Genomic DNA, 25632 nt, shown 5'->3' on the forward strand with positions numbered 1-25632 from the left:
GGCAACAGATATATGAAAAATGCTCAACATCGCTAATCATCAGGGAAAAGCAAATTAAATGCCCGAGAGATATCAGCTCACTCCGGTTAGAATGATTATTATGAGGGGGGCAGAGAGAGAGAGAGAGAGAGAGAGAGAGAGAGAAATCGAGAGAGAGCTGCACTGGCAGGGAAACCCTTGCACACTGACTGTGGGATATAAATAGTGCAGCTATCGTGGAAAACACTGTGGAGATTCCTCAAAAAAAATCAAACAGAACCACCTTACAATCCAGCAACCCCACAGCTGGGGGCATATTCAAGGAAAAGTATGTCAAGAGAGTCCCGTCCTCCGTGCAGCACTGTCCCCACCAGCCAGGAAACGGAACCAACCTGTGTCCATCAGCTGAGGAACGAATATAGAAAAGCTGACCTGTGTACACGGTGGCATGTTATTCAGCCATGCCAGGGTGACATCTGTGACAACATGGCTGGAACTGGAAGACATCACGTTATGTGGAGCAAGCACAGAAAGACGGACGCCACACGACTCACAGAATCTACAGAAGGTCATCTGTAGAAGGTGAGGGTAGGACAGTGTTTCCAGAGGCTGGTGAGGGTCCTGGGAAGGGGTGGGGGAGGAAACGCTGGTCCGAGGCACCGAGTTAGACAGAGGTAAGATCCGTGCACCATGCTCGGCACAGCAGGTGGCTGTCAGTCATGGTAATGTCTTTCAAAGACAGGTAGAAGAGATTCCGAATGTTCTTGCCACGGAGAAACGGCCAGCGTGTGAGGACCTGGGCATTCGTACCTTGGTTTGAACACTATGCTGGGTAGGTGTGCATCTCCCGGAAACTCATAAAACCTCATAAATATGCAGGATTTTATATGTCAACTTAAAATTTTAAAAAACAAAAATAAACAAAAATACATTGGATATGAAGATGTGTTACTTGACCTCTGAACTCTTTTAAAACTGTATTAAAGGCTGACTTCGCCCCAACAAAGGAAGATCCTAGGATTTTCGCAAGGTCACTAGACCTCATAGAAAACACTCGCCTAGCCATGACCTTTCACAGTGAGGCATGTGAAAAATCCAGGACCAGCTGAGGATCAGAATGAGCCTCCCTTTAACAGTTCTTATTTTCTTCTTGAAAAAATGCAAATTAATGTTTGTTTTGAATTGCTTGATGGGCTGACAGTGAGATGGGGATTTATTTGTTGTACATCAAACCCAATAATATGACATCAATCAGAAATAACTTGTAAATGTATTGAGATTTGTGGAACCTAAATATATGGCTGAGCTCTACAATTCTATCATTTTCTATTCTTTGAGGAGAAAAGAAAACACTAGAAACCAAGAAGATTTAAGAGGTGATATAAAAGAGAAAAATTCTGGAACCAACAGCTCACGTTGGAACACCGACGTCATATTCCTATGAATATTCAGAAAAAAATTAATTTCAGTAAAATGAATGCTTCCCTGAAATAGAATGTATTATGTACAATATTACAGAACCAAGGGAGGGCGGCGTTTGAGGACCGCTTCCCTCCTCTCCGAGAGGCCCAGCATCTCCTTATCAGCCTCCTTGATGCCTCAGGAAGTCCGGAGGTTTTCCTCTTTTTATTAGAAGCATAAAATTAATTGCCTGTTAAACGAGGCTCTTATGAATTTAAATTTGGCTCATTTAGATCTGATTTTCAAACTGGTTTATCGGACAGCCACAATTACTTTTCTGACAGGAAAATGGAGTGCTTGAATTTAGTTCCGGAAATATTTTCCATTCATTGAGACAGGATTGTCTGTGATGGCTCTTGTTCAAAGCTCTGATGAAGAGATTTGAGCAGACAGCTGTTAGTCTTGGGGTTGGGATGGTACCAGCTACCTCATGGGGTAGCTTGAAATAAGTTTACCTTGAGAAGTATTGTGGTAGGAGCCACTCTTTGCAAACATCAAGTGCAGGCAGGCAATAAGAGAAAGCCAAGCAAAGGACAGGGTATCACAGGTTTTGAAGCAGCTCCTGAGCAGGCTTCACATGTTTGACTTCTGTGTATGTGACTCAGTTCTCTAATCTGCAGCGAGGCTAACAGTACCACCTCAGAATTGCTGCTCCAGGGAACACTGAGACATGTGACACCAATGGAGTGTGGTCATTATACCACGGTGCTCATGTGGGAAAGTTTCAGAGGAAGAGAGCTAATGGTTTTCTCTGGACCCCTTGTTTTTAGAGAGATGAATTTAGGGACAGTCCTATTAAATGCCTGACTCTGGAAAAGATGTCCTCCATGGTGACTGGGCATTTCATGGACTAGGCACAACTTCAGTCATTTACCTGTGCCGCAAGCACGTACTCAGTCCTGCTTGATCCTGAAACTATGCCATGGTCTGGGGACTTGGTCTTCATCTCATGGAGCCAGCAATGCCTACCAAGGGCATCTCCTGGCCAGACCTACTGTTCAAGGTCGTAGTGGCTGCTTAGATTGTGACATGGACTTGACGTATAGGTTGGTCTCCTGGCGTTTGGTCATTCCTCACCTTTCAACTCTTTCTTGATGTTTAGGCAGAGACGCGAGCCTATTTGTGTGAGACTATAAAAATGACATGCTGTATCGGGTCAGGGATCCCCACTCTGACTTCAAAGGGGAGGGAAAGGAGATTGTATCCTAAGAGACACCAGCCACTCGCTTTGAAAATCTGTGATATGCAGCTTTGTAATCCACGACGTGACTTCAGGATTTTATTCAATGTGAGACTCAAAAATGCAGCAAGGGGCAGGGGAACACTGGGGAGTTAAGTGGGGGATAAAAGAGGAGAAATAATATGGTCAGCTTTCCATTTTGAACGGATGGCTCTGCCTCCTGAGAAGTACGCGTGGGTGCAAGAATGACGGCAGGGACAGACCCTGAGGAGGTGACCGTGGCAGATTGAGCCTTGATGGTTGGTGAGAAGTGCTCAACTTCAAGATGAGTTTTGCAGGTGGAAGTAAAAGGACTGGCAGTGTTACTGGGGTAGGGTGTGGTGGAGAGGGATCCCAGGATGGCCCTGGGTTTTGGCCTGAGAAGTGGGGTGACTGCTAGGATGGGGAGTCAGGGGAAGAGCACATGGTGGACAGTGGTAGGAGCTGGGTTAGGTCTGAACAGCAGGGCAGTCCTCCTCTGGAGCCCTTGGCAGCTGGATGGACCCGCCAGGCAGTCAGGAGGCTAGGCATAGGGACTGAGATCCAGGGCACCAATTTGAGATGGTGTGAATGACCTCGTGATGTCTCTTAGACTCTGTGAAACTCAGGTTCCTTATCTGTATAAAGATGGGATGGAGCCAGAAAATCCTTCTGCTTTCTTCTTTCACTTGACTACGAACCAAATTGGGAAGTCCTGCCTCTTCGTGTTTGGATGCTTTTAATCTTGTAGAGATAGATGAATCAGGAATGGAAAGACATGCTCCACCAATGTCTCCTTAAGAGCCATTTAGGATTTTGCTCTGATAAACAAGCATCATGTTTTACCTCCATTTGGCAAATGTTGTGTTGAGCACTGGCTTCAGGCCAGGTATTGTTTTAAGTTTAAGTGAACATGCAAAAATGCATTCACCTTGACTTCTGAGGGGCCACTGGGCAGCTAATTGCTCCTGAAGGAGGTAAATGCTGAGTGCCACAAATCTATTCACAGAAGGTGCTTCTGGCATTAGCTTGTCCCTGGCACCAACCTAGTGTCTGTGGAGGAGGGTCCAGGAGGAGCAGGAAATGCTCCCTGCCCTTGAGGAGATGTCAAGAAGTTAACAGACAATTCCTCAAAAATGCCCTGGATAATATATTATGTAAAGACAAGCGCTCCCAAGTATCCACAGTAAAAGAAATCTAAGTCCATCTTTCTTTTAGGTTCTGAAGTTTAACAGAAGCCATTTTGTTTAGCAGGTGAAGTTTAATTCAACCTAAGCTCATTTCACAGGTTTCTAAAGAAATATGCTTATTCTAGGTTTTAAGCAGATTGACATGGTTAGAGGTGGATGGGTTGCTTCATGTTGCAAGTTCAATTGTGTGGAGGTGAACAAATTAGCAATTTGGAGATTATGCAAGGGTTCTATTCAAATACGCTGTGTCACCTTTTAACCTACCACATATTTGTTTTCCTATCTAGCTTGGAACAAAAATGTTACCTTAGATATTGCACACTATTTACCTATATAATTTCTAGTTTCTTTTAAGTGAGTCTCTCAGTCATGATTTAAGATACACTTGCTCCTTTTACAGGGACTGTTGCTGTATTAGAATCATATATGCAGTTAAACCTCCCATCATGAAACTTATTCTGAGTGGGTGCAAGTTTCCATGAACATGGTACACTGGGAAGGAAGACTGTGGTGAATCCTTTTGTTAAGGATTTTGTTTATTATTCCTTTTGTTTGTTCCATTGAAAAATCCTTAATTATCTTTTCTTTTAAAGTTCAGAGTAGTGTTCATATAACATTTGTCACTCTCTAGAAAATTTCAAGTTGAGTTTTCTCAGTTTATTTACTTTTCCTGATCCTACAATGACGGTTTGTGTTTTGAATCACACCACGAAAACTGTTGCTTACCTAAAAGGCAAATCAAATGTAGACTGAGACACAGCTTTAGATGGTAAAAGCATAAAAACAGTTTATTCTTATAATGTCTTACCAAACTATTCCTATCCCCTTTATGTTAGATTCTAAAGGAATTTGATCTGCCAAATTCTGACACTGGTACAAATTGGGGCTTAAAGAATGTTCATGGAATAGCTGAATGAATACATAGAGATTTAGAGCCTGAGAGGAACTTGGGGTTGTAAATGGATGTAATGAGCCTGCTGATGAGATTTCTTCACTCTCCTTGTGACTCTAAAGAGAACATTATACCAGCTGGATCTTAGTCAAAGAATTCGGGCTCATAAAAAGACCTCTCATATGAACATTTTCAAAACTATATTGTGCACAAAGTCAAGTTCATTTTATACTCTGTAAACTAACTCAGGTGGCCAAGGCCACCCAGCACACAAGTAGCCCAAATCCTACATGAATTGGACTTTGTCTTATCTTCCAACAGGGCTTCTCAAATTTAATGTGTGTGAGAGTCTCCAATGTTAAATAAGGTCCCCTTCATCACAGAAAAAAATAGCAATGAAATCCAAGGATAATTATGTGTAAACCTCTTCAAATTTTATTTTGGGTTTAGAAATCTCATGTCTCTGCTTTTCTGCAAAATTCACTTAATTCTCTAATTTCAGTCTGCCTAGACAGAAATTATACTCATGAGCTCTTGTCTTTGACTGAAACTATGAACTTCAAAATAACACCAACATTAGCAACATAATAATAAGTGATCTCAATCTCAAAAGTTTGAAGTCTTGTGCTAAAGTTGAATCTGGGTCAGTTTGGCTTCCAACTGAACTGGTTTATCCATCTGAAAAGATTAGTTCCTCAGAGAACTTCTGACTTAATTAAAACAAGAAAAACTTAAGGTACTTCTATTAAGTTGTGTGAGGCTTGAAGAAACTGATTTAAAAGAGAGAGGATTCTGAAATCACGCACATGCACTGGTAAGTGTCAGAGCGTGGAGAGCCAACGGAGAGAACAGTGGCCTGTGTGTCCCTATTCCTTTCCTCTTTGATTTTATGATTCTTTTTTGATTCCAGAGTGAACCATTTTCTAGATCTCTCTCTTTTCTAATCAATTAGATTAAAAGGAAAGAAAAGCCAGAACCTTCCAGGCAGTTTATTCCACTGGAACGCTCACGGTGGCATGGGCTGTTTCTGCCGAGGACTCTGTGGCAGAGGGCATGAGTTTGGCCAGGTGCTGAAGCAGGAGCAGGCCGTGTGCAGAGGCAGGCTGGGTGGGCTTTGGTGTCAGCCTGGACCCTGCCTGGGAGGGGATGCTGTCTGGGAGAGGCGTTGGGAAATGTTCTGGGGGCCGGAGGTGGTGGTTCACGGGAACCTCTGGGTGTCGCCTACTTTGAGTTCTTGTCCCTGAAGTGGCTAGCAGCCACACTTAGGAGAACAATGGCACCCAAGAGGACAGAAATGACACTTATTGTTCAGGACACAACAGACACCACGAGGATTAGTGGGTTTCCATCCCCATGGTAACACTGTGGGGCAGGAACATCTGTGGGCTCTTTAACAGTCAAGGGGACAGGGCCCAAGTGAGGTTGGGTCAGGACACACCACCCAGCTCAGAAATGACTGTCAGAACCCCAGGGGGTCTGATTCCCAAACCTACAAGCACAGTACGAATAAGCAAGAGAGAAGGGCCAGGCTCGTACAAAGACTTGGAAACAATGGAATGATGTAATTATTAGTGTAGAGAGAGAGAATGAGAGAGAGAGAGAGAGAGAGGGAGAGAGGGAGGGAGGGAGGGAGAGAGAGAGAGTGTTCTGAGATCTAGTTTCAAAATTCTCCGTTTTAGGATGGAACTTGAGAGCATTATGTTAGTGAAAAAAACCAGACTCAGAAAGTCAAGGGTCATATGCTCTTGTCATATGTGGAAGCTAGAAGGGGAAAAAAAGGGAGTTGGAGAATTTCAAGAAATTAGAAGGGACACAAGTAGGAGCTGCAGGAGGGTCCAGGGGTAGGGAAAGGACAGGTACTGTGTGATGAAATTGTCCCAACTATGTGATGTGTGAGTGCAAATATACACAATGAACCCTGCAATTATATATGATCATAGTCACCAATAGAAATAATTATAAAAGTCTCCATTTTAAATGAAATGACTGAATACTGGAATTATTATTATTATCATTATTGCTAGTCTAAAACATCTCAAAGTAGTCATGTTCAGAGATCAGTAAGGATCTCCAACTTCCAAACTGGAATGAGTATCCTCAAATCAAACATTATCTTTAGATTAGGTTCCTGGGGAGAAAAAGGTTCACCGTTGAAATGAGATCCTGGGAGAAAGTATTTGCCACACACAGGACCAACAAATAATGAGCAGAGAGCTCCTGCGAACCCTCAAGAGCAAGCCAGACTCTCAAAAGAAAATGGACCCAAGGACGTGAGGAGCTGATCTTCAGGGAATAAGCTGCAAAAGGAGCTTAAACTCACAATAAACAAGTGCGTGAATAAGCAAGTAAATAAAAACAGCTCATCCAACCGACGGGCAGATTTGTTTTAGAAAATAATTTTGTGGTAGAACATGCCTCGTTCTTTGGCGTAATGATGCCCCGTCTAGACTTGACCTCCCTATGTCAAGAAGGACACTTAAATGACCCTTGGTAATGCTGAAGACTGGAAATGTCTGTGAGTCATGTATGTGTGTGTGGGTGTGTGTAAAATATTATTTAATCGAGAATAAAGCAAGGTTTAGCCTAATACTTACAGCCTGATTCCGATGCATTGAGGCACACATTTCTCTGTTTTAAATACAAGTGAGTATCCAGATTGATGGGTAGAGAGGGACGGCTGTGTGACTGAGGAAGAGTCCAGGAGGAGAGTTCTGAATGACTGTCTTTTGGGGGCCACCACTGTCCCTATATCTCTGTGCCCCCCACATGCAAACCCAGGAACAAAGCTGGCTGATTGTTGTTCTTTTTATACACAATTTTCCCTTCCAATGTGTTTTGAACCTATTGAATACTACTTTTCTTGAACCAGGACCCCATAAATGAAAGTGAAATCAAAGCACAGTACCCACCTTCAATAATGTGCTTCCTTGATAACCCTCTTTCGGTTTCAGCTCTGCAACAAAAGAGAAGCAAAGGCCTGTAAGCAGGGGTGTGTTTAAAAAAATTCTTTTTGTTCTTTCAGAGTGCAGAAGAATAGTCATTCTTACTTAATCTGAATTGCTAATTTAGACCCTGTTCTAGGCCAGTTCTGCACCACTCATTGCTGAGGTGGGAAGGCTGGGGCATGGCACACTGTGCAGCCTCTTGGGAGGCCCCAGGGAAGTAATGACCACGACTGTGACCACGCCATTGGTATCTCTCAGCTCTGGGCTCAGGTAACAACTCGGGCATGGGACCCTCTCCACATGTAGTCTGACACACAGTTGGGTCTTCTCACCTTGTTCCCAACCAGTCTAAAGAAGACAAAAGTCTTGACATACATGTGTGAGTTTACTCTAAGATGGCCAGACTGCTGAGAGCTTTTGCTTTTCTGAGAAAGGAAGCAAATTGAAAAGAAAAGCAAATTTGACTTCCAAAAAATTTTAGCAACCATTTTTCTTTAAAATGTGATGAACCAAGTTTCCTTAAATTTGTATCCTAAGAAGAAAACCATTTACGGATATAAGGACTTTGGCCCTCCTGGGCAATTCCTGAACTCTGGCAAGTTAGACAGGAACGGGGTTGCTGAATTGTGGAGTACTGGTGAACTGCTTCCCACTGTCAATACTTTGGGCAGCCTCTTTTCCAACTTGCCCGTTCATCTTTGGAAAATACCCGTATTCTGCACCTATTACAAACAGATACTATTGCATATAGGACTCTGCTACACAGTGGTTCGTGAAGATTGTCCCATTTCCTGTTTATTTCCACATGACAGGCAAGGTTTTCCACACCATTGCAAAAGTACCAAGTAGTAGAACCATGAGCCAAAGCAGAACATGGAAGCCCATATCGCAGAGGCGCCATTGTGCCTTATTTTATACAAGCTACAGTAGGAACATAAATCTAAACTCCACCTTTCTGTCTTCGTGTAATCAGCAACAGGCTCAAGAACAACAAAATATGAGTGTGTGTGTGTGTGTGTGTGTGTGTGTGTGTGTGTGTGTGCACGTAGAAAGTTTCCCCCAAAATAACTGGCCTCTGCCTCCTACTGAAGAACCACAGCTAACCATTGCCAATCAATTACGGAGTGATAAAAAAGGTTGGTTTGTTTCTGTTCCTTGTTAAGACTCCAGCCTTTCAGATTTCCCTGAGAAGCACATGCCCACTTTGCTTGGCTACATGAAAGAGCTTGCAGTCTCTAGTGTGTGTCAGAGGGGCCGGTCTTCCGGCTCCAGGAGCAGGCTGGCCATGGGCAGTCATCCATCCTGTGAGAGCTGTCTTGCATCCTATGGCAGAGAGAGGACTTCTCTCCCGTTTGCCTGGCAGTGCGTGACCCCGGCACAGCTTCACAGTGTTCTCCAGGGTCGTGGTCCTTTTGATCAGTACTTTTGGAGCCATCTACAGAGATGATCAGAGACTTGCCTGTGAAGCCAGACAAGGTATTTTTGTCTTCTTGTTCCAGAGCAGTCTCTGAGTTTGGATTTGAGGAGCTTTTATTCTGTAATGCTTTGTGCTTATTTTCTTTTCCTGAAATTCGGACTCTTTTTGGAAAAATGTTCTAAGTATGACACCGATATTAGAAAAGTCTGCATGAATCACTTTGTAACAAGTGACCACATGCTTTGTACTAAATTTCTGTAGGACTCTCTTGCACAAACTGCATCCTAAGTGAACTGATTTTTCCTTAGTCTGAGGGGCAAAAAATCCCTCTCTAAGCCAATTAATTTTAGCATAAGTTAGATGTAAAACGGTTACCTAAAAGAATAAAGGCATGAACTCTTCAGTAGGGAAAGTAAAAGGTCGTTGACTTACTTTCCACCCCAGTAGAGCTTGGTGGTGATGACCAGGCTGGACCTCCTGCACAGCAAACAGACACAGAGAACTGTCAACACGCTGCGGACACATTGGTATCATCACACCAGAAAGAATTCATTATCGTACCTCACAAAACATTGATCAAGAGATAAATTAGTTAATCCATACCAGTGAAGTGTGAGGAGAAGGTTGGCTTCCTGGGGAAAGGGATGGAGGGGAGCGAGCTTTGCCTGAGTGGCAGAGGAGGGGACAGCAGCAGGGGTGCTTGGAGGTCAGAGGGAGGCCAGCGGCTGCAGCAGGAATGGAAGCGGGTAGACTTCTGGGTGGGCGGCCTTAATACACAAATGAGCAGTCACACATGAGCATCTGGCACAAGGCTGCTGCCCGTGAACCTGCCCGGGGGAAGTCCACCTCGTGCCCAGGACCACGGGCCCACGACTCCCAGGTGTCATGCACAGGTTGCAGCTGACCATACAGTGACAAGGTCGAGTCTAATAGTCCACATTTTCTTTGAGTGTTTCCTTAAGTGGAAATGCCAGTTTAGGAAAACTGTCTCAAGATCCTTTAGTCAAGGTTCTACCACTTAACCTCCAAGGGAAGGAAAGATGGACATCTTGCCAGCTCGTTGGTTACCTTTTCCACGCCACAGTCGAGGGCGGGACTGTTGTGGACCTAGGTCTGAGCGCTGCCCCCTTGGAGTTGAAGAGTGGGGGCAGATCTCAGGGTCATCTACTCGCCGGGCGTGTGATTCAACGGAGCTTCTGGGGGAAGAATCATTTGAGATTCAGAGGGTAAGAATTCGGGAGTACTGGAAGTCAAGCACTTAGAATCCCGAAGGCTGTAGGGTGGACCCTAGGGGCTCTCGGGAGTAACAGCCGGGCATGGTCAGTGGTGGCACTGGGCAATGACAGTGGCAGTTCTGACAACTCAGTGCCAACGAGGAAAATCTGTTCACAGTGTCGGCAACCCCAGCCCACTGACCTTAAATCCCTGGAAAATTACTGAAGCCCGGCAGGGGAAGCTCTAGAAACACGTGCTCACATACCCCAGAGGGGCCGAGGCGGTTTCCAGGCTGATCCACCAGCGCCCCGTGCATCCTGGAGGAGCAGCCTGCCAGGGGCGCCGGGTCTCCTTCCACTTCCACACAAGGCTGCGTGGAAGGTCATAAAAAAGAATGCAGCCCTTTCGATCCCGCAGAGCAGACAGGCCTGCAGAGCTGCACGTCCTATCAAAACACCAGCTAGACTTACCTTCCTAGTTAGGCTTCCCGCAAGATGCCTGGCCTCTCTGGGCGGGCACGCTAACATTTATGTTCAATAGCCAGTGGAGTCAGCAGCCTGGCAGATCATCCCGACCCCCCGGAAGCTGTCAGAGCAGCTCCTCCCAGTGGGCCACAGGGACAGTGAGCTAGCGAGGGCTCAGCCTGCAAAGGCTGTTGCACATCTTCTCCCACTTGGTCGGCACAGTGCGTCAGCCACAGTAATGCTGCTCATTTTACAGGTGGGGAAAGTGAGAACCAGAGAAGCGAAGCACCTTGTCCTGGATCACACAGCCAGCAAGCAGCCACTCAGGGGCGAGAGGCCAGCTGTGCCAGGTGAAGACGCCTTACAGGGTCAGTGCTGAGATGACAGGCTCATCTCTTCAGTCTGGTGGGGCAACTGCAACTGACACAAGCTTTCTGCCACGTGCTGGGAACTCTAGGTTTTGTTTGCAAACCTGAAAGGAAGCTTATGATATATGCAAGGGAGTCTGTATTATAAAGGGTACATGTAAGAGGCTCTGCAGCCACGGAGAGAGGAGACTCAGGGTTCTCAGGGTGCCAAGGGGAGGCCTGCAGCACACGAGTAGGTGCCCCCTCTTCTTCCTCTGGCATTCTCTGGAGCCCACGCAACACGGACCTCACTGCACTACTGGTGCCCTGGGCTCCAAGGGTTTCTTTTTTTGTACTGGGGACTGAACCCAGGGACTGTTACCACTGACCCACATCACCAGCCTTTTTTATTTTGAGACAGGGTCTCACTAAGTTGCTTAGGCTCTCATTAAGTTGTTGAGGCTGGTTTAGAACTTGTGATCCTCCTGCCTCAGCCTCCGAGTGGCTGGGATTGCAGGGGTGCAACACCATGCCCGGCGCTCCAAGGGTTTTGTTATAGGTGCAGTTATGTCCCCTCCAAAAAGACACTTCAAATTCAGCACCTTGGAGCACGGGCTTATTTGGAAACAGGGTCACTACAGATGTAACTAGTTGTGCTGAGGCAAGGTGGCGTTGCAGTGGGTGGGCCCCAGGCCTGGTGTGACTGCTGTCCTTAGAGAAGACTGCGTGATGAGGAGACTGAGGCTGACGTGCTGCCCTGCAAGTTGTGGATCCCGGTCCCCAGGAGTGTGGCCCTGCCAACAGCTTGATTTTGGACTTCTGGCCTTGTTCTGGGCAAAACTCAATTTCTGTTGTGTTAGCCCCCCACTTTGTGGTGCTTGTTGTAGCAGCAGCACTAGGGAACGGCTGCAGGCCACCGTCACCCTGGGAGGGACAACGGTCATGCTGGAGCCCCGATGAAGGACTGAGGTGTGAAAGGCACTCTCTCCTCCAAAGGTGGATACACCAAAGGCGCATCTCAGTGCCATGCAAGCAGGCACCCAGGGGTTCCTGGGCTCCTCTGCTGCGCTCCCCTCCCAGAGGGAGTTTAAACCATGCATGTTGAGGCACCACGAGCCAGGGCTGAGCTGAAGGCGTTGTAGTGTCTGTTTCCTGGACTAACTTGGAAGCACCTGCATGAGGACCTAGCTCTCTCATTTACTGGGTCGCCCCCAGAGCAGAGCAGGACCCCCAACTTGCTTAGCAGTCTTTGCTGGACTTTGCTGTTCTGTGCTTGTGCTGGGGAGAAAGTGGCTGCGACTGACACCATGGAGAAGTGGAGGGGGCGGTCCCGCCCTCCAGGATGCCATGGCTCCAGAGGTGGTGGGATGGACGGGCACAGGGCAGCTGCTGGCTGACCCGGTTCAGGGGAGAGGCTTGGGGACTGACCCAAGGACTCTCGTCTCCTCACTCCCTGCAGGAGTCGCTACGGAAATGAGCGGTGAACGCGAGTCTGAGCGTGTCCACGGCCAGCTTCCTGCTCTCACTTCCTTCGCCAGATTCACAAACGGCAAAGGCGTGAACTTGTCACTTTCTTTTAGGCACCGGCTCTTGAGCAGCCCTCTTTCCCTGCCAACCGGCAGTAGCTCATGGTGATCGATGACTATTCCATCATTTTGAGGCACAAGTAATGAACTGGTTGGCTTTTATTTTCAAGCCGCTGTAAATCATTTCTTGACTGAGGGTTGATTTTTTTTTTTTGACAGCCTTTTGGTCGGGTGGCGTACGATTTTATTTTCCCTTCTCTGGCACAAAGTAGTAAGCATTTTAAAAAGGTAAACAAGCGGTTATGGAGAACACAGTACCTCCAGCCTTTCTTCTTGATGATGCTGCCCAGGATGACCTCAGCCCTGGAGGGGAAACAGATGACATCTTAGAATTCAGGCTCCTGGAGAAGCAAGTGTCAAACCCCAGCACCAGAGCCACCCCTTGCCTCCACGTTCCCAAAATAGCAGCCGCTCTTGGCTGGAAGCACAGCCACCGTTTCTGCTTGAACCTGCAGAATCCGCTCCCGGGCATTCCAGAGGTACCTGCCAAATCCTGGCAGAGACTGCCGCGGCCCTGGGGCTTGGGAGCAGCAGAGCCATTTGGCAGTTGGGTGTTTTTGAACCTGAGTGCATATGTGAGTGTCCTGCTCGGTGGCGTCCTCCTAACTGCTGTGGAACAAGTCGGTTGTGACCAGGGAGGACAAGGACACCTCATTCTAGGTGGCTTAGACAGGAAATGTGACTCCTTGGTGGTCTCGGAGGGGGAAGAAAATCCATGTGTGGGCTTGACTGTCCCCAAGGCCAGGCTGCGGTGCAGTGGCTCATATGAGGACGTCCTGGGTCCCAGGCAAATTTTGGTATGTGAGCAACATATAAGGAGGCCTGACATGTCCATTCTGTCCCCAAGGCTGGGCTGCGGAGAGGTGCCCTGGAGACACTCCACTGCCCCACAACCTGCAGCCCACGCCCCACAGTCCCCTTGGGTTGCAAAGCTGTTCCCACGAATGGTGTCCTTTCTTTGGCCGAGGGAGCCGCACATCATGACCACTCCAGGAGGCCAGGGCCCCAGGTCTGTTCTGAAATGTGCTGCCTACACTGGGACCTGGCAGCTGGCCATCTGTCCCGACTCCCAGCCCTGCCCCAGAGCCCCAAACCAGCACTGGGGTCCGGCGAGGTGTGACTGCTCGAAAGAAGAGGAGCTCTCTGCAGCTCTGTCTGCAGCCCTGAGATGCCCTCTTACGAAAGCCGTTGGTTTCCTGGCATCTTTGGGGACCTTGCCTTTGAAGTCTGATCTGCCTGGGGTGCCAGTGTCAGCCAGGCTGGCAAACAGGAAGAGCATCCCTGCTATCGGGCAGGCAGGCGTCTCAGTTCCACTGCCGGCTTGGGAACCAGGAGATGTGGCGACAAGGCAGCTATGGAAACACCCCCCTGGACTCTGCTTTTTCACTTCTTTGCTCAAATATTCAACTGGCATCCCCCCATCCCCACCGCCACTGCTCAGGCACCCGCTGCCTCTGCCCCTCTGTAGACCACGGCAGGTGCTGACCAGCCTCCCGCCCTCAGGTCTGTCTTCCACACAGGGGTGTTTGGGTGGGCAGAGAGGCCCAGAGTGGTTAATGTCCCCACCCTGGTGACGAGAGCAGGCCCTTCTCACTAGCACCCGGGAAAGGCCTGGCAGGCTCTCCTGGTTCCACAGATGCTCTGAGGGACACAGACAGGCCAACTTACTTTCCAGCGGCATAGACCTCGGCTGTATCGAAGAGATTAACGCCACTCTCGTACGCGATCGTCATCAGCCGTTCAGCGACCTGCAAGGGGACACAGAGGCCAGTGAGAAGCGACCAGCATTTTCCAAACCTGAGAAGCAGCTTGAGACCCTCCACTGGGAACCGCACTGGCGTCTCACCAACCACTCGTCATTCTCGGCTGGAAAGAGAATAAAAGACGGCTGGGCCTGGGCCTGGGCGAAGCAAGGGAGGCCCTCAGAGGTGGAGAGGGCAGTGTCCTCAAGCCGGCTGGAGCACAGCGAGGTGGGCACATCCGTGCTTCCCGTGCTGCTGGGCAGACCTGGCTGACAACATCTCTGTGGCGTCTAACGGACAACAAAGAGGGTCCCGAGAACCGCTGCCAACGCCGTTCCTCCACTGCCCTCTCCTGACTTTTCCCCTGGAGGCTTAGAGGAACAGGCTGATGAACCCAAGGTGGGACAGAAGTGTGACTAGTGAAACCCCAGCACCCAAGTTCAGCCAAGCCCCAGGCAGCATCCACGTGGACAGAAGGAGCAATGCCTGGCTCTCAGGGTCAGATCTGGGAGCGCCTGTGTCCTCTGTGCCACTGGACACAGCGGCTAGGCACAGGGGAGCAGAGGGACGGCTAGACACAGCTCAGGGCAGCTGCAGAGGCGAGGGGCGCCCCACGGCCGAGAAGGCCATGCTTCGTTTTGCTGGTTGGCTTGGTCGTTTGAGGAGTCTCGCACCCTAGGAATAATCACAATTGATTTTTCCATCAGCTTTTGATGGTGGGCTCCAGTCGCTCATCAGCATTTCCAAGATAAACTATTTTTCTGTTGTTCTGAAAATTGGCCTATCAGGAAGATGGTTAGGCTAGCAAAGCAGAACGGGCAGAGCCTTCAGCACAGCAGCAACAAATGTGCTATTACTGATTTTAATTTGTTACTACATTTACCATGACTAGAGGTTAAAAGTTAACTCCAATCTTTCCCATGAAGAGTGCCGTATGTTCTGGAAATCTTGGTGCTTGTCTTCTGTATCACCCTGGTACTGCATCGTTTGACATGTATGGGTTATTGGGAAGTGTGCGACTTATCTAAGGAGGGATTTTAAGATAAGAATGAGAATTCTGGAGGACACTTGGCCTGGCTGATGGGGTGGTTCCCAGCCACAGCGTGGGAAGACCTCAACCTCGGGCTCAGCCTGCTCCCTGACCTGGGGTGTTGGGGCCCTTGCAGCAGACAGCAGGCACCGTGGAGGGGACAGCAGAGGCTGAGAGGCTGGCCGTCAACTTCAGACCTCCCTCCTGCCTGCAGCCCCTCTCCCACCTCACACCAACCACAGCCATGTGCCCCCGACCCCTTCAGGAAGGAAGGGTGCACTCTCTGATGTCGAAGTGCTTCAGCCATCTCTCAGACTTATATTTGGTCTGAGCTCCTTGCCCAAGGTCCCGCCTGCTTCCAGTCAGCCTTTGTCCACTGACCTGCCAGCACAGGGACATAAAAGCCCAGCCCTCTCGCCCAGGCTGGGACAACTCTGCAGGCTGGCTCAGCTGGTGGGGTCAGCTGGCCACTGTCAGCCCTGTGCCATGGCCCATCCCCTATGTCCTTCCCCCACTCTGATTCCTCCCCTGCACTGGGTGGGTCCCGAGAACTTTTCCAAGTAGCTGTTCTGCAGGCTGTTCTGCACTCAGAGTCCACTTCCTGGGGAAGTGATTCAAGCCCTGCATAGTGATCTCTGCCCAGCACTGGGAGCACACAGCTGAGACTCCAGATCTGTCAGATTGCACTAGTGACTTCAGGAGCTATGGGGAGAGGCCCCGCTGCCCCAAGCTCCACCTGAGGAACAACACAGAAATAAAAATAAAAACTGCTGCAAAGGGCTTCTCTTGGGCCAAGTGCCTGCCTAAGCACTTTAAGGCACCTCTCCTTAATCCTAACCAGATCCTGCTGAGTAGGGGCATCTACTGATGAGGCAGCTGTTGGTAAATGTCAATGTTGGCAAGTCAAGTTAGTCAATGCAGAGTGGGAGCAGATCCCACAGAAATACATTCGCTCAGACATACTATCCCTGACTCCTTGATGGTCCTGCAGGCATATGCTATCCTGACTCCTTGGTGGTCCTGCAGGCATATGCTATCCTGACTCCTTGGTGGTCCTGCAGGCATATGCTATCCTGACTCCTTGGTGGTCCTGCAGGCATATGCTATAATGACTGGTGGTCCTGCAGGTTATGTTATCCTGACTCCTTGGTGGTCCTGCAGGTATATGCTATAATGACTGGTGGTCCTGCAGGTATATGCCATCCTGACTCCTTGGTGGTCCTGCAGGTATATGCTATAATGACTGGTGGTCCTGCAGGTATATACTATCCTGACTCCTTGTGATCCTGCAGGTATATGCTATCCTGACTCCTTGGTGACCTGCAGGCATATGCTATCCTGACTCCTTGGTGGTCCTGCAGGCATATGCTATCCTGACTCCTTGGTGGTCCTGCAGGTATATGCTATCCTGACTCCTTGGTGGTCCTGCAGGTATATGCTATCCTGACTCCTTGGTGGTCCTGCAGGTATATGCTATCCTGACTCCTTGGTGGGCCTGCAGGTATATGCTATCCTGACTCCTTGTGATCCTGCAGGTATATGCTATCCTGACTCCTTGGTGGTCCTGCAGGTATATGCTATCCTGACTCCTTGTGATCCTGCAGGTATATGCTATCCTGACTCCTTGGTGGTCCTGCAGGTATATGTTATCCTGATTCCTTGGTGGTCCTGCAGGAATATGTTATCCTGATTCCTTGGTGGTCCTGCAGGTATATGCTATCCTGACTCCTTGTGATCCTGCAGGTATATGCTATCCTGACTCCTTGGTGGTCCTGCAGGTATATGCTATCCTGACTCCTTGGTGGTCCTGCAGGCATATGCTATCCTGACTCCTTGGTGGTCCTGCAGGTATATGTTATCCTGACTCCTTGTGATCCTGCAGGTATATGCTATCCTGACTCCTTGGTGGGCATGCAGGTATATGCTATCCTGACTCCTTGTGATCCTGCAGGTATATGCTATCCTGACTCCTTGGTGGTCCTGCAGGTATATGTTATCCTGATTCCTTGGTGGTCCTGCAGGAATATGTTATCCTGATTCCTTGGTGGTCCTGCAGGTATATGCTATCCTGACTCCTTGGTGGTCCTGCAGGTATATGCTATCCTGACTCCTTGGTGACCTGCAGGCATATGCTATCCTGACTCCTTGGTGGTCCTGCAGGCATATGCTATCCTGACTCCTTGGTGGTCCTGCAGGTATATGCTATCCTGACTCCTTGGTGGTCCTGCAGGTATATGCTATCCTGACTCCTTGGTGGTCCTGCAGGTATATGCTATCCTGACTCCTTGGTGGTCCTGCAGGTATATGCTATCCTGACTCCTTGTGATCCTGCAGGTATATGCTATCCTGACTCCTTGGTGGGCCTGCAGGTATATGCTATCCTGACTCCTTGTGATCCTGCAGGTATATGCTATCCTGACTCCTTGGTGGTCCTGCAGGTATATGTTATCCTGATTCCTCGGTGGTCCTGCAGGAATATGTTATCCTGATTCCTCGGTGGTCCTGCAGGTATATGCTATCCTGACTCCTTGTGATCCTGCAGGTATATGCTATCCTGACTCCTTGGTGGTCCTGCAGGTATATGTTATCCTGATTCCTTGGTGGTCCTGCAGGAATATGTTATCCTGACTCCTTGGTGGTCCTGCAGGTATATGCTATCCTGACTCCTTGGTGGTCCTGCAGGTATATGCTATCCTGACTCCTTGGTGGTCCTGCAGGTATATGCTATCCTGACTCCTTGTGATCCTGCAGGTATATGCTATCCTGACTCCTTGGTGGTCCTGCAGGCATATGCTATCCTGACTCCTTGGTGGTCCTGCAGGTATATGCTATCCTGACTCCTTGTGATCCTGCAGGTATATGCTATCCTGACTCCTTGGTGGTCCTGCAGGTATATGCTATCCTGACTCCTTGTGATCCTGCAGGTATATGCTATCCTGACTCCTTGGTGGTCCTGCAGGTATATGCTATCCTGACTCCTTGTGATCCTGCAGGAATATGTTATCCTGACTCCTTGGTGGTCCTGCAGGTATATGCTATCCTGACTCCTTGGTGGTCCTGCAGGCATATGCTATCCTGACTCCTTGGTGGTCCTGCAGGTATATGCTATCCTGACTCCTTGTGATCCTGCAGGTATATGCTATCCTGACTCCTTGGTGGGCCTGCAGGTATATGCTATCCTGACTCCTTGTGATCCTGCAGGTATATGCTATCCTGACTCCTTGGTGGTCCTGCAGGTATATGTTATCCTGACTCCTTGGTGGTCCTGCAGGTATATGCTATCCTGACTCCTTGTGATCCTGCAGGTATATGCTATCCTGACTCCTTGGTGGTCCTGCAGGCATATGCTATCCTGATTCCTTGGTGGTCCTGCAGGTATATGCTATCCTGACTCCTTGGTGGTCCTGCAGGTATATGCTATCCTGACTCCTTGGTGGTCCTGCAGGTATATGTTATCCTGATTCCTTGGTGGTCCTGCAGGAATATGTTATCCTGATTCCTTGGTGGTCCTGCAGGTATATGCTATCCTGACTCCTTGGTGGTCCTGCAGGTATATGCTATCCTGACTCCTTGGTGGTCCTGCAGGTATATACTATCCTGACTCCTTGGTGGTCCTGCAGGTATATGCTATAATGACTGGTGGTCCTGCAGGTATATACTAGCCTGACTCCTTGGTGTTGTTGCAGGTAGGTAAGGAAGGACCAGAGGCACTCTAAGGTGTAGAACTCAGGGGGATCTTGCCACTCAATGCCTGCATACCTCATGCCATGCCCTGACGGTATTCCCTAAAGCCAATGATAACAATATTGCTTCAGTAAGTACTGTTCTGAATGTGTAAACGACGATCTAAAGAACTTTACGGTAAATACAATCCCTGTAGCTGCCGAGTGCTGCTCCCTATCAGTCAGAGGTTAAGTAGGTATCTGATGTCCTAATCCTTTCAGGGGACGTCAAGGGCAGCATCGCTGTCCCATTCCCCATGGAAGGAGGTGAAGCTCAGAGGTTGGTTAACTTGCTCATGCCAGCTTCACCAATTGCCTGTTGCTCAGGACTGAGAGCGTTTCTGTGATGTGACCTTCAGTGCTAAGACTGAGAAAATCCTGTGCCACCTGGGGCCAGTGGGTTACCCTCATTGAAGCAGGAAATGAATAAATCTATAAAACAAACACACGAACCAGAGCCGTGAAGTCTTTTCATAAACCAACTAATGCTAATTCTAAACCATCTCACTCTCCGTTGAGCCTGCACACATGGCAGATTGACAATCTCAAGGACTATGACTAGGCCAGATGTGGAACACACAGGAAGCAAGATGAAACTGAGTCTTCGCCATTTCCTGGGCTCCGCACACCACCCCTGTGCAATGTCAGCGTCCCACCCAGGAGCGCTCCTGCTGCAAGCGCTCCGCATCAGCTTCTCGTCAGCATCGTAGAAGTGAAAATTAACTTACCTCGTCTGAAATTTGACCTCCAAATGTCACCCATGTTCCTAGAAGAGATGAAATATTTGCCCATTATTCCTGATCATTTCTAATATTGAACATGAGAGGAAACTCTTTCCACAGACAGGCCACCTCGGTGGGTTGTGGGGGATTCTCAGGGCGCCGGGTGAGGGCACTCAGGGGCTGCTGTCCGTCCTGTCCTCTCGCTGGGTGTCAGAGGGACCTGTGTGCCTCCGGGAGAGGGGTCTCTCTTTACCGCTATGCTCCTGGCACTCCTGTGTTAAATAAAGGCTTCTCTTTTGCCCCAGGATCATGACTGCCACTGTCACGCCCCCCCAGCCACACGCCCATTCCTGCCTCTGCTTGGCTCAAGGCCACCTGAAGGTGAGGGTGAGACCTTGTGTTAAGCTTCTGCCCTGCCTTGCCTCCAACAGAGGCTCTGTCTTGGGTTCCCTGTTAGCTTTCTGAAGGAACCCCTCTGATGTCCTTTCCATCTCCAATGCCACGGCTTAGAAGGGGTCACTTTGCACCCTCTCGGTACGACCTGCTCCTCCGGAATGGAACTCGGCCCTGCTTGGGTGGAGCGCGGGTGCAGCTGGAGTGAGCAGGGTCACGACAGGGCAGGGATGCAGAGCCAGTGGTCCGAGAGAGTCAGACATGAGCAGGCGCTGCACGGGGTCCCCAGCCGCTCATTCCCTCCCTGCTCCATCCACATCAGAGCCCCATTCACTGCCTGGCAAAGGCATGGCACGCTGGGGACAGACGTAATGATGCAATGACGCAGTTCCCTTCTGCAGGAGGTTGAGGTTCACAGTGCTCCGACAGGAGGCAGCGGGGAGAGCGTCTCTACCTAGCCAGATGGGGGCGCTAGGGAGGCCTCCTGGAGGGTGGCGCCTGGCGGGGTCTCGCAGCAGCTAACTGGATGAGGAAGGAAGGGGCGGGCATTTCAGGTAGAGGCCACGGCTTGGGCAAGACAGGCGGGAGGGCGCTGGGGTGTGCTGGCAGAACCCGGCAGAGGGCTGGGCAGCTGTGGGAGCGGCCGGCTGGGCTCGGCGCGCAATGGGATGCGGCCGTGAACTTGCATCTGGCATCTCCCAACAGCGGTCATTGCTACCACCACTGAGCACCTCTCAAACGCCAGGCCGCGTGCTAGGAGATGCTTCTCTGTTCATTTTGACACACTCACACGGCCAGCTTGCTGTCCACCTTTCCAGATGGGGAACCCAACACTGACCAGCCCTAGTGCGCGAGTCAGTCAGGCAGTCTAGACTCACTTGGCTTCAAACCTCTTCCCTACACAGGCCCCATTAGACGAGCCCCTCTTAATCTTGATGCTTGGTAGGGAGTGTGTTGACATGATCACCCCTTTGCCTCTTGATCCTCAGGGACCAAAACAAAGGTAGGACATGAAATGATTTTGCCCTAATTCTGCATCACAAGAGGTTGCAAATGGGTAGCCAGAAAGTCCCACTCAGTTACGAGGCTTGACTAGAATGGAGTTGACCCACTTGGTATTCTAATAAATCTCAAATGAGCCATGACAAATACTTAGGAGACTTTTCTTAAATTCTCAATTCCCAGCTTCTCTGGAGAGCAGAGGGTCAGCATCCCCAAGAGGCAGGCAAACTCCTCAGGTGAGCCCCCACCTCTTCCTGGCGTTTTCCCAACACCGACTTCCAGCAGCGGTTGTATTTACTACATAGGTGGACTGCCATTTTTTCTTACTGTAAAATTAAGTGGAAAATGAACCTGTGCAGCTAAAAAACAGAGCTGAGTATCTAATGAACTAATGGGAGTGACCTTTCTTTTTGGTGGAAGGGCAGATTATCCAAACAAGGAACGTCTACACAGAAAGACTACATCTTAAGGCACCATAATAAAACCAGCCTGAGTGGTGCACAGGAAGAACGGGAGTTGAAGGACTTAATGGGCTGAAGAAATGGCAGTGTTTGTTTTCAAATGAGAATAAAATAAGCACACTGCTGTGAAATGTGGCTCTATTAAGGGGAAAAATTGCCTGGGCGTCAAAACCTTTTTACAAACAACCCGTTCATAAAAGAGCCTCTTTTGAATTCTGCAGAAATGATGTCCTGAGCATAAACCGGCATTTGAAGATGTTGGTATAACCAGCATCTTTAGGGCTCGGCATGTTAAAAATATGTTTGAGAACTTTCAGGACAAGTTAAAGTATTGGTGGCATTTTTTTATAGCAGCAAATAAGAATGTCAATCTAAAGAACCATACCCAATTACGTGGTGTGGTGAGGATTTGGAAAGGGTCAGGAATTTGTAGACAAGGAGCTTGTGAAAGGCAGAGTCTCCGGAGTGGCTTAGTCTGTGATGAATAGGGAGTAGAACACACTGGTGAAGTCACCATGTGTCACTGTGGACGGGCTTGGCCTGGGCACGTTTTTTCGGGACTCTATACCCAAATCCATTAACTTTCTTATTCATTAGGAATTGCTTTGGGCTAAACAGCAAACAATGGGACAAGCCGTGAATGCAGTAATTCATACCACAAATTGACTATTCTGTCTTTAGGCCAAATCAGGCCAGTGTTTGCTGAATGAATCTGCCAACTTGACCTGCACTGCTGAAGAGGCTTTTAAACTACTCGTGCCCTCAAAGGAAGAGTCCTGTCTCCACGGAGCAGCGAAGACCGGGCCACATCTGAGCTGCTTGCCACAGTACATCTCATCTGGGTGTTTAGAATATTTTCCTTCAGGGACATTGGCAAACGTAGGTGCTCCTTGACTTACAAATGGGGTTATGTCCTGAAAACTCCATCACAACTTGAAAATATCCTAAGTCACAAAGACATTCAGTGCACCCAACCTGCCAAACATCAGCTCAGCTGCACGGTCCACCGCAGAGCATGGGCCACCCTCTTTTGTGACTGTGGCTCTCTAGGTGCTGGACCTTCCTGCCGCCGCCCAGCACTGTGAGAACATCTCACACATTGCTGACCCAGGAAAAGGTCAAATTTCAAAATCCAAAGGGCATGTAGCTTAGCGGTAGAGTGCTTGCCTAGCATGCACAGGGCCCTGGCTCGATCCCCAGTACCCCAAAACAAAACAAAACAAAACAAACAAAACCCTGGCTTCTACTTCACATGTACAGATTTGCACTATCACCAAGTACAGAAATGGTGTCTCCACGTGGTGAGCCACGACTTTGCCTGTGCCTGAGCACCCCACTGGCTCCTCTCAGTCCTGACCAAACGGAGGCTCTGGGCGTCTATTTGTTGAGGAATAATCTGGTCCCCTTTCCTACATACGTTACCATCCCCTGAGATTCATTCTCTAAAATAGTGTCTTTGAAAACTGAATTCTAAAAAATGTCTCTCATTTCAAACTTTGTGAAAATAAATTGTCATTAGTTTCCCTTTCATAATTGATTTTTGGGAGAGTTAATGAAGGACTATGATTTGAAATTATGGAATGGTGGTACAACATAGTTTTGAGGACTAAATAGGACCGACACTCAGAGCAGACTGTACGCAAGACTTGGAGGACGTTCTCCATGACAGCCTTTAACAGTGACTCCATCTGAGCTGGGGAGAGCCCACGTCTAAGGTCGGTTCTGTTGAAATGAAACTGAAAAAGCCCCTCCCACCCTGAGAAAGCCCCTCCTACCCCTGGTTTCCACACACCACAGTGAAAAAGCCTGAAAGAGGTTTTGATTCTGAAGAAAATGTTATGTTGAAGCAGCAATGAATTATGAGAGAATGACATAGTAATAATTATCTTTGTTTTTTCCACGAATTTAAAAATCATTAATATAAAATACGAATATCATACATATATTTATCTCAAGTTACTGGGGTGGTTTGAATGGTTATGTTCCTCCAAAAGTTCATACTTTGGGAAGTTGGTTCCCAGGTGGTGCTGGGGATGGTGGTGGGACTTTCAAGAGGTGGGTCCTTGTGGGAGATCCTGAGGATTCTGGGGACGTAAGGTCACTCTCCTGCGACCTTTGGGCAGTTCTCCTGAGATGGTTGTTACAAAGGAGCAATCCTGGCCCCTCGCATCCCCTCTGCTTTTGTCTGAGATGGAATTGCTCTTGTATTCCTGTACAAGCTCCTGCCCTGGGGTGTCGCCATCCACACCCCTCACAAGAGACCAAGTCCATGCCCTCCGACCTACGCCCCACCCCATCTGAATTTGGGTTTGACCCTGCAAAACTGAACTAAATAAACCTCCTTTTCTTCATAAGTATCCCTCCTCAGGTATTTTGTTACAGTAATGAAAAGCTAATAAGTTCTGCAATAGTGTCCACTTCATTGCACACTTACTGCTCTGCCATTGTAACTATTTTGAAACTGACTTGTTTTTCCCCACTTTCTTTCCTTCCTCTCTCCCCTCCCTAACCGTGGGGGTAGCAAGATTACTCTCCCTCCGATCCTAGGTTGAGTTGTCTGACCTCAAGCATACATCCACCACGGCAATGAAGTAACTCAGACTGCAGGATGGCGCCAGAAGACCTAAGAAACGGCCCTCTCGTAGGGCCACGAGTAGAATATGTCCCCCGACAGGGCACTCCTGAACACAGCCTTTGAATCCCCTCTTTAAAAGCCTCCTGTTCTCTCTGACACAGAGTCACAGCCTCTGAGACAGGAGTCCCTGACGTTCTAGAACTTCTTTTTCCTTTTTCTCAAAACTGCGTCCTCATTTTTGGATTGGCATCAGGGACAGATGGTACCCTGAGCACCAGGTTTTCATCCTCACCCCACCTGGAGTGTCCCAGGAACTTTATGTGTTGACCTGGTCACTCACCAGGCAGACGGAAACCAGGGTCTCTGGGAGCGGGACCCCAGCTGGATAATGTCAAAGCAGCCGGGGTGGAGACCAAGGTCCTGGGGCCTCTTCCCTCTATGGTGCCTCCTTCTTGTCTGCCCATCCGACTGGCCTCTTCCTACTCAAACGCTGCTGTCCCCACTTGACAGAGGTGACACAGAAGGTGGCTGAGTGGAACGGCATCAGCCCCAGCAAACACGCTGCCCCCCTGCAGCCTAACCACAGGACGGTGTGCAGAGGGTGGTTCTTTCAACAGAGAGGCTGATGCCAGACCATAACAGACAGAAGCCAAATCCCGGCATCTGGCCCAGGGAAGCCTCCCGTGGCGGGGCTGGAGGTAGCGACAGGTGACAGAGGTGAGGAGCTGCCTCCTTGCACCTGTCCCCTCTGCCCCTGGAAGGGCATGGAATGGGGCACCTCCCGCAGGGCACGGGGGCAGTCAGGCAGCCCCCACTCACTAGTGGTGTGGTAACAATTCATTCACAGGATTTTAGGAGTATTTGGTGAAATTTGGTAGGTGCTCGGGTCTCCACGGCAGCACCAGCTTGACGTCCAGTCTCAGCTCTGTGAATGTGGAGCATGAGGGTCCCTCAGGAGCTGCGCTCTGAGGCTCTGACCCTGCGCATCTGAGGTGCAGCCAGCTCTTCTGTATATCCAACAACCATCCAGGTGATCTGGAGCAGATGGCGCACTGAGCAACCAGCCACAGCCACAGGAGAGAAACTGGACGCAGACCGGCCGGGGTGCCTGGGACTCGCCTGAGGCTGCACGTTCTGCAAACTGAGCTGCACTGTGCTCTCCGGGTCCACCTCGCATCTGTTTTCCATGAGCCTGGCCCTTATTTTTGGAACCAGGCTTCAGCCTGATCTTTCATTTTTGGCTTCCAGTGTGTTGCTAATGAGCATCTGGCCAGAGTTAACAAATACGATA

At 49.1% G+C, this 25632-nt stretch overlaps 1 protein-coding gene across 2 annotated transcripts in view; it reads right to left on the bottom strand.

Annotated features, from left to right (window-relative positions):
- Positions 1-25632, bottom strand: part of KCNAB1 (potassium voltage-gated channel subfamily A regulatory beta subunit 1) — a 365851-nt gene that overhangs the window by 97640 nt on the left and 242579 nt on the right. For both annotated transcript variants that reach the window (XM_079101118.1, XM_079101119.1), the window contains exons 3-7: positions 19917-19954; positions 14363-14442; positions 12953-12997; positions 9515-9559; positions 7630-7673 (exon numbers count right to left, since the gene is read on the bottom strand). In XM_079101118.1, the coding sequence (XP_078957244.1) occupies positions 7630-7673; positions 9515-9559; positions 12953-12997; positions 14363-14442; positions 19917-19954 (252 nt within the window). The remainder of the gene's footprint in view (positions 1-7629; positions 7674-9514; positions 9560-12952; positions 12998-14362; positions 14443-19916; positions 19955-25632) is intronic.

Source organism: Sciurus vulgaris (assembly GCF_902686455.1).
Source record: "Sciurus vulgaris genome assembly, chromosome: 10".
In the NCBI taxonomy this organism is placed as follows: Eukaryota; Metazoa; Chordata; class Mammalia; order Rodentia; family Sciuridae; genus Sciurus; species Sciurus vulgaris.